We start from the raw sequence: 10,223 nt of genomic DNA on the forward strand, positions 1-10,223 counted from the left end.
TCATTTTGGTGTAACATATGTTTTTGTGAAGGTTGTTCTAAGCAAGATTAACTTTCATTTTGGTGTAACATATGTTTTTTGTGGAGGTTGTGGATAGATGGTTATGTATCATTATGGTGTAAAATATGTTTTATGTGGAGGTTTTTTAAGCAGGGTTATTTGTCATTATGGCATAAAATATGTTTTATGTAAGGTTATTTTAAGCAGGGTTAATTTTAGTTTCGTTGTAGGTTTTTTTCATAATATTTAAAATAATAAATTTCATTATTTTATTTAATAATTGAAATATTTTTTATTAAATTTTTATTGTAATGGTAGTTTATATTACAAAGTAAAATGATTATTTTAAGTAAAAATGGTTATTATTTGTTAATTATTTAATGAATAATTAAATTATAGTGTACGGTAATTTATTATATAAGCGAATATGTTTTTATTAAGAAAAAAATATTAATTATTTAAATAATTATGCTTATTAATTTATTAAAATAGTAATTTCTAATAATTACAATTAATAAAAAAATATTTTTAATTCATTATTAATAAAAATTTAATTATTTTTTATTAAAACAATTACTTTTATTAATAATCACAATTTTCATTAACTTTAATTAAAATAATTAATTTTTATAAAATATTTACTTTTTAATTATTTAAAATGTTTATTTTTTTATTAATTAAAAAAATTGTCATTAAAGTTATCTATTTATCCTAATAAATTCTATTAGATTTGGCATGATGGCATTTCTATCTTTTCGTCTTACTTATGTTATTTCCATTCCTTATTTAAGCCAACCAAACAATTTAATATAATTCTCAGTTTTGTTATTTCCTCCAACCAAATAAATAAAAGTTCATCAGAATTTCTATTCTATTTCATATTTATTCTAATCCTTATCTATTCTATTATGTATCAATTCAATTCCAACGAACCAAACGTACCCTAAATGTTAACGGAGAAATTAACGCCATGATATATTTGGAACCAGATATAAACCATGAGTCTTTTTTAATAAATTTTAAATCATGAAACCATAAGATATCTAAGCATAAAAACCCCTTAATTTTTTTAGTACAGTATTTTTGTTTTTATTTTTAAATTTCGTAGAAATTAATTTACTAAAATTAGTCATCACATCAGCAATTTGCGACGGTCACTTAACCAAAGATCATTTTGTCTAAAGAAATGAACATTGCATTCAAAGATCGAAGAGTTGGCAAACAAAACTTTTAATGATCAAATTGTTAGTTAGCTCTCAAATGCATTTAAGTAGAGCCTTTTACTTTTTGGGGTCGAAACCACGAGTTGCCTAGAGTATGTCTGAGGTAATCCTTTTGTAACCTATGTTTGGTGGTATATATAGGACGCAATTAATGAGGGAATGCACGCAACTTCGTTTGATTTTGGAGTTATAGTTATACCCCATTCTACTCCACTCATATAAGATAAAATAGCTAGAAGAATTTATTATTAAAAAATTAATTATAATAATGGATAGGAAAAGTAATAATTATATGTTGAATTGAAGGAAGAATGAAGTAGAGTGGAAGAATTTATTATTAAAAGAATTGATTATAATAATATATAGAAAAAAAAGTATGAATGAGAATTTATTATTATATGTGGAAAAAATAAAAAGGTAATGATTATAATATTGAATTTAGGAAAGAGTAGAGTGGAATAGGGTGGAGTAGGATTATATTTCAAAACCAAATGGCACCTTAAAAATTCCAAGAATATTCAATACCTTGATCAAGTGCTTAGTATACTAATAATAATACTCGAGATTGGGATATGAAAATGAAATGACTAATTTATTCATTAATTAAATATATTTAAAATTTTCAATTAAAAAAATTCAAAATTGAAAAAAAAACATGGAGCTAACAAAAGGGGGCGACTGATGCCCAACGCCGAGAACACCACCTCAACGAGGCTGCTCCCTATCTTAGAGGACGCTGACAACCTCAAATGAGCAGCGGTGGTTATTATCTTGGAATCCTCTCTCCAGTCTTCGCAGGGACGAAACGATTCTAGAACCGTGACGGTCCCAAACCAACCACCACAGCCCCCTCTCCCTTCGTGAGAGATAAGGAGGGAGACAATTCGAAGACAATGGTGACACGATACCGACCACCAATGCCCGATCGAGATTGCAGGTGATCCTTGAGCCTCGATGATCTCATGGGGTGGTGGTCACCGGTGTTGGGCAACCAGAACCCCCTCCCCCTTTTCGCTTCTATTCAATGGCTCATCATGCAAGTTTGAGACAAAATCAGGGACATCATTTTTTACAGATGTAAAAAAAAAAAAAAAAAAAGAAATCCACCTCTTGCGTACTATCTTTTATGTGCTGCAAGTAATATTGCTCATCTACATAGTGTGCAGTTTGTGACCTGCTCATATCTCGTGATTATAAAGGCATTTTCCTAAGTAGAGACATGCGAAAAAGGACCACCCTCCAAACATTTTTCGGAGAAATTGAATTTCCATGTATCTTTCCATCTATATTGAATGAATACGTCCCAGAGGACTGGCAATGGCTCCCGGTGTTCGTTAGATTATGTTTTTAGGTGTAGCGCATACGATAAAAGGTTGATTCAGTGGTTATAAAGCACCAATGCCAGTCTCAAAAGAAGCAACCATTGCATAACTTGAGGCCTCAGGATCGTCCCCACCGATAGTCAGTTATGCATTTTCGAATATTTCGTCGTTCTAGCTAGGTGCTATGTCGCCGATTAAGACCGAAGTTGTCGGTTAGCAATATGTACACATTTCATCGAAGACTCAATCCAAATGGATTAGATATGAAGTCACTGATCTCATATGGTTGGCAAGGACTTTGTTTAGGGAGATCCTTTCGGAACAAATGTAAATAAATTATGATTTACAATACATATTAGGGGAACGATCGGCCAGAGTATACAATGGATCAATGTTGAAAGTATGATACGTTCGAGTAAATTACTAGGGTAACTTGTCTAGAATACAATTTTAATTTGCTATAGGGTAGTCATATATATATAGCACATACATATTCGAATGAACATAGAGCCCCAACAAGTAAAATTTATATCGCTTTAGTCATTTCTACATGGAAATGGAATAAGTCAAAAAAGTATAATTTCCACAGGAAATTGATGAGAATATCTATGAGAATTATGTCCAAACAGCTCCTTATAATTCGCTCGAAAGAGTTCCTCGGTGTCCTCTTTGATCATCTATCTTGTATTTGGACTGCCTGGAACCTCGACATCTCCCGCGGCTGTACAATCAAGAAACAATAAAGACCATTAGATCTTCGTACATAAACCAACCCCCAAAGAATTAGCCTCACTCAATAAGCTGAAGATGTACCGTGACATCGCCAAAAATATAAATCATAAATTCGAAACTTGTATGATATACTGGTTGTAATATATTACTTATAACTTGACAAAACGCACAGATGTATCAGGCACACAATGTGCTTCGATTATCATAATTAGCCACACTAGAGCGAAAACCTTAAGGTCATGTTCGGAAAGTTGAATGTGAAGGGAAACCGAAGAGGATAACCATAACCTTAAACTCTCATTCTTCTTCATTCCTCTTTTCATTTGTTTGTATTGCGATCGCATGAGAAGTTACCTCTTGAAGATGGCGGAACAACGACAACGTGCATCTGTGCGTTGTTCGGAGGGAGCTGCAAACGGAGGGGATAGAGCTTCCCTCCCCAGTGGGAACAAAGTATGATATCTTCGAGTCCGGTTTCATCCTCTAATGTCTCTACTAGTTCCTCCAATCCGCTCCCCTTGAACGTGATCGTAGCTTCCTCCTCCTCCATGAAGTCCCCATTCTCATCGGCTACTCTGTAGGATATCAACCTCCCCTCTGCTTTCACCGGCGAGCACGGGAACGAACCGTCCTGCAGCACGTTCAAAGTACAATGATGATAAACTGTACGGAATTTTCTTCCCGTGATAGGAATATCTGAAGTCTTAGCTGGGTGTCTACAGTCTACACTTGGCATTTCAAATTTTGGGTTGATTTGGGAGTGAGTCCATGAGCTCGTCACTGCCAGGACATTCGTGAAGGAAAAGAGGAAAACGTCATTGAGGTAATACGAACCTCCTTTCTGGGGATGGGCCGGCGTGTTAGAGAAATAGATGATGGAGAGTCTGGTTCCTCGGGTTCTGATTCGGTGTCTTCAGCTGACTCGACTTTGGGTTCTGGAGGAGGAGGTGCTGCCGGTTTTGGCCGAAGCTCTACTATGTCCACGTCCCATAGGTCCCAATTCTGTCCTGTCGACCTGTGTCTATGCGTCCGGTCATGTGTAATTGAGTTCCTCCATGGCGGCAAGCCCCCATTTGCTCGCAGAAAGTTCCCGTATCGTGTTTTCAACCTTATCTGAAAGATCAAAGTCACAGCATGACGAGCAGAATCGGATCGCTATTATCCTTAACTAACTGCCTCTATCAAAAGACAACCCGGTTTAAGAAAAATGGAAATGAAGAAGGGAAAAACATAAGAAAGACTATCTGTGGTTCGGACCCGAAAAGAAAATGGATTGTATTCAAACACGGTATCTTTCATTAGACTTCACCCAAGAGACAATGTTTTTACCAACTGAAAATTTTTCTGACGTGTTATTAGATTTTACGGGCGACAATCTATCAATCGCTTTGTACCTGCATTCCTTCTCTGAAAGGCTCCCATTCCACGGAAGAGTCAAGCCTCCTAGGAAGCGTTTGCAGCACCTTTTTCCCGGTCATTCCAAGGAGGAACGGCACGTTAGAGGCCGTCAGATATTTCCCATAGCAACTCTTCAAGCGTATCACGTGATCGTATCCAGGAACCATTTCCACCTCCCATTTCGCCTGCCTGATCGTACCGTTCCGATCCTGGCACACCGATTCCTTGTCATCATCCGCCAACAGATACTTGTCGTGGTAGCTGTGAAGACGGACAGATTTCGCTCTCTGAAAGAAATCCATAATTAAATCAGGCCGACTCTTCGCAGAGAGAAATCGGTCGACGGTGATCTGAAACTGGTGCAAATTGAACTAACAACGGAGCGGTACTGGAAAAAACCGAATAGAAGAAGGAAAACAACAGGAAAAAAAAATAGTTATGGTCATCTGAGATATGCATTTCTAAGTTTGGGGGGTGACAGATAGAGAGGAGAGAATAAGTGAAATGTCCTTCTGGTTCAGCATAGAGCAGTACTGAGAATAGGGCAAGCTAAATAGAAACCGTAAACGTGCATGAAAATACCAGAAAATTTGAGGTAAGGTTCCTTACCTTCTCCCATCTGTCGCTTCATGAACCGACAGGTCCGTTTCTCCGAGTAATTGTATCTTCATATTTTTATTGATGACATTAACAAAACTTTGAAGAGTATATCAGCAACCTGATTCAACAAATTATTAAGCTCGATGCGCTTCGTACATAAAAATACGCAAGATGAACTATCAAATGTGTCGCGCAGACGTTGCTGAAAATTCATAAATATTCTAAATGTCCTCCTATATATTAGACTCCCCTGCAGTCTCTTATGATTTCATATGATGCAATTAGCGAATTGATCGGCGGAGGAACCAAACAGGTCAGCCACCTAAGATCACCAAGGCAGTAAGTAGCTACTCCGCTGCATATGAATCGTACTAATTCATATAACAGTCTCACTAAGCTAGAAATGAAGCTGTGCGAATTGTCGGCGAGCCTTCTGCCACTTCTTTCTGATCTTTGAAATGCAGAGCGCAATGTCATGGTGTACAGACAAGGGGAGTAGCTACGACCAACAAAAGGACGGGGTCACAAAGCTGTTCTATCCCCGATGGTAACTTTACAGCTGAACAATTCTGAATCAATGTTGATGTCAATCACAAGTAGGGCAATCTGAAAGATTGTACTGTACATTCTGAGGCGATAGCACCGAATCAAACAGTGACAAAGAAAACTCACGACTGGGTCGTGGAGGTGCAATCCGTTGCTCCACAGCTTGAAAGCAGAGGCTCATATCTAACCGGGCCACACAAAATGTTTATCATGTGATAACTTCAGAGCTGTGGCTAAGGTTAAAATCAGTGGACAAATCCTAGAGAGCCGAAGATAGAGACCTGGAGCAATTTGATGGCATCAACAAGGTCCATAAGCTTGTCCCGCACCTGATATGTACAGCGGCTACAATGCAGCGAAATAGTGGGACGAGAAATAGTCCATGATTGCACAAATGAATATGAGCCTCAACAGCATCAATGTTATTCAAGAAAGAGGCCTGGCCCTTGCTGATAAGGACGAGTGCTTTCATCATGTCGCTCTTAGTAAGAACACGAGGCAAAGATTTTGATTCTGGGTGATGACATTTCCCTAAATCGTCGAACTTACACAGTTATAATTAGCGAGAGAGCATTGCATTGACGAATTACCTCGAGATAAGCTGCAAAATCGTTAATAACCACAAGGGTCATGCCACAAGATCCTGAAAAAGGCAGAAAGGGATGTAATTTCCTGTTTTCAGGAAGGGAAATCTTGTCCAGTGCAACGACATGGGGCGAAAAAACAAAAGTAAGGGTTTGAAGTTTCTCTTGCTCTCAAGTCTCAACACGACGGGCTATTAGAAGTTAACTCGTGGCGTTTAACATTCCCATCTTGTGTAAAGACAATTCTTGGATCGAAACGGTGCTGAGAACAGCCATATTTTTCCTTCTATGCCATTAGGCGGAACCAACAAGATTGCGCAAGCAGAGTTGGGCACTGGAAAAACTTTATATATAGTACCTTTAGAGAATCTATTGGTATGGCAACTACTCGCAGATATCACAAAAAGTTGGAAGGATCAGAGAAGGGGGATTTTCAACAAAAATAAGAAGAATGGAGTAATTGTCTCGTCTATGGAGATATCACTCGAGGCAAAAAAGGCCATCTCTTAAGCTCCCGTGGATATTCTGCAAGATAAAATGGTTCCGAGAAATGAGTAGTCTCTCTGTTTTCTCCTACCTTCCCGTGGATATCTCCTCTTAGAAAGTTTACTACAGAAGTTCGAGCATGTACTTCGTTCTTGATGTAATGCAATTCACAATCATAGGCTATGAAGGGTCCTTTGCTTCTCAATCATCATAAAATGAGAACCAGAGCATGATCTAATTAGTATCTTTCCCGGTACAGCAAACCAGAGCGTTGGCGACCAAACAGACTTTATGCTTGGCAGACGAGCTGAGCTCTGATATAAATGATTTTATCAGTAGCCGCTTACAAGTTCACTTAGCAGACCCCTCCGAGAACACTTCCCCAAGAGACACAAAAGGAAGGAGATCGCAGAACTATTTGGTAGCACTTTCTCTTAAAGAATTGGCTAAGCTTTTACCTGCCCAAAAACATAATTAAAGAGCTTGAACCGACTAATCTACTCTCGGAGCTGTTTTCTGCTTATATGTGAAGCACTACTTTGCTATACAAAAGCGAGATTGAAGGTGCAGTATATTTTAACATACCCCTAATGAGATCTTCCAAATCATTTCATGTGCGTGATCTTCACCCGAGACAATACCGAAGCCTCATCAATCCCATACAAAGAATCTATCAAGTGGACGCGCAACGAAGCTGGACCCTTTGCCATCTCTATCCCCATCTCTGCAGCAACACCAAATATGGATAGTGCCGAAGCTGTTGCTTCAAAGGCATGTGTCGGGTCGACTGCAACAAAAGCTGCAATCAATGCAGTGACCGAACACCCAGTGGCTGTTATCTTCTGCAACAACGCCACTCCATTGGCCGCCCCTGCGACTCTGTGGCCATCCGTGATGATATCAACAGCCCCAGTTACAGCAACAACAGCTCCGCTTGATAGAGCCAAGGACTTAGCTGCTTCTACTGCATCCATCGAGTTGTGAGCGCTGTCCACTCCCTATAAAAAAAGTGCTTCCCATCAGTCATGTAGAACTCAACCCATTTCAAGAAGTTAAGGCATTGCATTGCACAGTCATGCCATACAACAGTAATATATGGCATACTTCAACGAATGACAATCATCAGTTTACGGCTGTAGTGTCGATATTGCTGATGATTCACTCAAGAACATCGTAATCAAGGCCATCCCCAACACAACCTTCCAAAGAGCCGATATCAAACTCTTTCCTTCCCGCAGTTTTTAACACTATTGATGTGTCACGGGGACAATATCTGTATGTATGTGTCATGGCTTCATTACGTAGTTGCCTTGAAACTGTCGGGACAGCTCCATTAATTGGCTTGGAAACAACTTCATCGACAAACAAACTCGTCCAATTCCAGCATAACATGTTCGGATGATACCTAAACACAAAGCGATAACATGGAAACGTTACCTTGGCGGTGCCGACAGTAGCGTCGGCGAGCGCCATGATCTCGGACCCGTTTCCTCTGATAACGGTCGGCCTAAGATCGACGAGCTCCGTGCAGGCCTTCAGGCGGAAACTGGAGGCGCCGGCAGCGACCGGGTCGAGGACCCAAGGCTTCCCATGCTGGACCGCAAGGCTGGCCGCGGCCTTCATGGCCGGGAGCCAGTGGGAGGTGAGGGTGCCAACGTTGATGCACAGGGCGTGGGCGTTGGGAGTGAACTCGGGGAGCTCCTCCAGGGAGTGGATCATCGCCGGCGACGCGCCGGCGGAGAGGAGGACGTTAGCCATCAGATCCATGGACACGAAGTTGGTGATGCACTGAACCAACGGCGACTGCTGCCGCACCCTCGAGAGCAGGCTCCAGGCAAGCGGGCCCCACTCCATTGCTCCGGCTCCCTCCATTGCCGAGGGTTAAGCTTCCTTTCTGTTCAGGTCAGAGAGAGTACCAAAACTGAATCATCGTGAGGAAGGGTTCATTGGCCCTTGGGAGAAGGGAATCTTGGATCGGAGGTGGAGCTCCGGCGGGGAGGGAAGTTCACGGCTGAGATTTAATCCTACCGCAGGTGAAAGACCGTGATTTTGCCACGTTACCCGTAATGCTAGATTCAGTGATACCTGGCTGGTGGTTAATTGTGTTTTTTATTTATCGGGGAATCTTATAAATATCTAATATCTTATATAAATGAAAGGAAATAAAGATACCTGTCCTTCAGGTTTTTTTTTTTTTTTTACTTTTAAAATTTTACCCTTTTCTTTCCCCATTTTTAACATTTTCCCAATAAACTTTAATATTTTTCATCTTTATCCATTCTTTTGATTTCTTTTTACATCCTCCAAATAACTTTCAAACCTAAGATATTTTAGCTACATATAGATTTAACTAAACATATTACATCCTGCAAAAGTAGAATAAAATATCATTTTGATACTCGCGTGGATATTTATTTTCCTCAAATTGATATTGTGCGTAATTTTTGCTTATGCATAATTAGTACATGATGAAACAATGAATTTAGTGTTGTTAGAGTCTTATAATATTTTTTCAATTATGATGTCTCGGGCTCTAACTGATCATGCAATTCTTTCTTCTACTTTTTTTTCTTTTTTAAACAAAATTTATTATCATTAAATCCTTCTCTTTACATATATATTTTAAATAACATCATAAGTAATAGATTTTTAAGATCTCAACTAATCAGTCTTAAAAAAAGAATAATATTATAAAATCATTTAATTTTATTAAATTTATTGATGAACTCAATCATCTATATATTTTGGACTAATATTGTCGAAGTAAATTTTGGTTCCCAATGTTACAATTGGTATTTTTTACAATAGCATAGATGTTTTGCAAAAAAACATTACATTATACTATTGTAATTCAAGAATAAATGATATAAAAATATAAAAAGTATATTTAATTCAAAATATTGGCGACTAGAATAAAGATAATAAGATTGTAGTATTAACAATACCACATACAGGTACATAGTTCCTTTCTTCTCTCTTCCCTTGTTCTAACGTATTATCTCTATTTAAATAGTTCTACCTCTCAATATATAAAGCATAACTAAGAAATCAAATTTCTATAAATAGGTCCACCCCAATACTAAAAAATACAAATTTATAATATTTTTAGTATTCAAATTTCATTAATATATATGTGTAAATCTTTAATATTTCATGTATTATCCAATCATTGGAAGTTATATTCAATAAATTAAAGTATCATACTCAAAACTATCTAATTGAAAGTGTTGCATTGGCTTTTGGTTTAAGAAAGATAATATTTCATGCTTAGCACAACATTATGGTGTTTAACAAAAACAATGTAATATATTTCAAGAGAAGATAATACAAAT

General features: G+C 38.1%; 2 protein-coding genes across 3 annotated transcripts; both read right to left on the reverse strand.

The window, feature by feature from the left end:
• Positions 1–2,944: 2,944 nt before the first annotated feature.
• LOC116215461 lies at positions 2,945–6,936 on the reverse strand. Of its 2 annotated transcripts, XM_031551178.1 has the most exons (5): positions 5,285–6,936; positions 4,672–4,962; positions 4,112–4,390; positions 3,632–3,908; positions 2,945–3,266 (listed from the first exon to the last, which is right to left on the reverse strand). In XM_031551178.1, the coding sequence occupies exons 2-5, from the start codon at positions 4,840–4,842 to the stop codon at positions 3,223–3,225; spliced, it is 771 nt and encodes a 256-aa protein (XP_031407038.1). In that variant the 5' UTR covers positions 4,843–4,962; positions 5,285–6,936; the 3' UTR covers positions 2,945–3,222. The 2 variants fall into 2 exon arrangements, with proteins under 2 accessions (XP_031407038.1, XP_031407037.1); XM_031551177.1 differs by lacking the exon at positions 5,285–6,936 and having other exon boundaries at positions 4,672–4,977.
• A 162-nt stretch (positions 6,937–7,098) lies between these two features.
• Positions 7,099–9,007, reverse strand: LOC116215462 (hydroxyethylthiazole kinase). Its single transcript, XM_031551179.1, has 3 exons — positions 8,329–9,007; positions 7,477–7,889; positions 7,099–7,349 (listed from the first exon to the last, which is right to left on the reverse strand). The coding sequence occupies exons 1-2, from the start codon at positions 8,761–8,763 to the stop codon at positions 7,497–7,499; spliced, it is 828 nt and encodes a 275-aa protein (XP_031407039.1). The 5' UTR covers positions 8,764–9,007; the 3' UTR covers positions 7,099–7,349; positions 7,477–7,496.
• Between the last annotated feature and the right edge of the window lie 1,216 nt (positions 9,008–10,223).

The sequence above is a fragment of the Punica granatum genome, chromosome 7 (assembly GCF_007655135.1).
Source record: "Punica granatum isolate Tunisia-2019 chromosome 7, ASM765513v2, whole genome shotgun sequence".
Taxonomy (NCBI): domain Eukaryota; kingdom Viridiplantae; phylum Streptophyta; class Magnoliopsida; order Myrtales; family Lythraceae; genus Punica; species Punica granatum.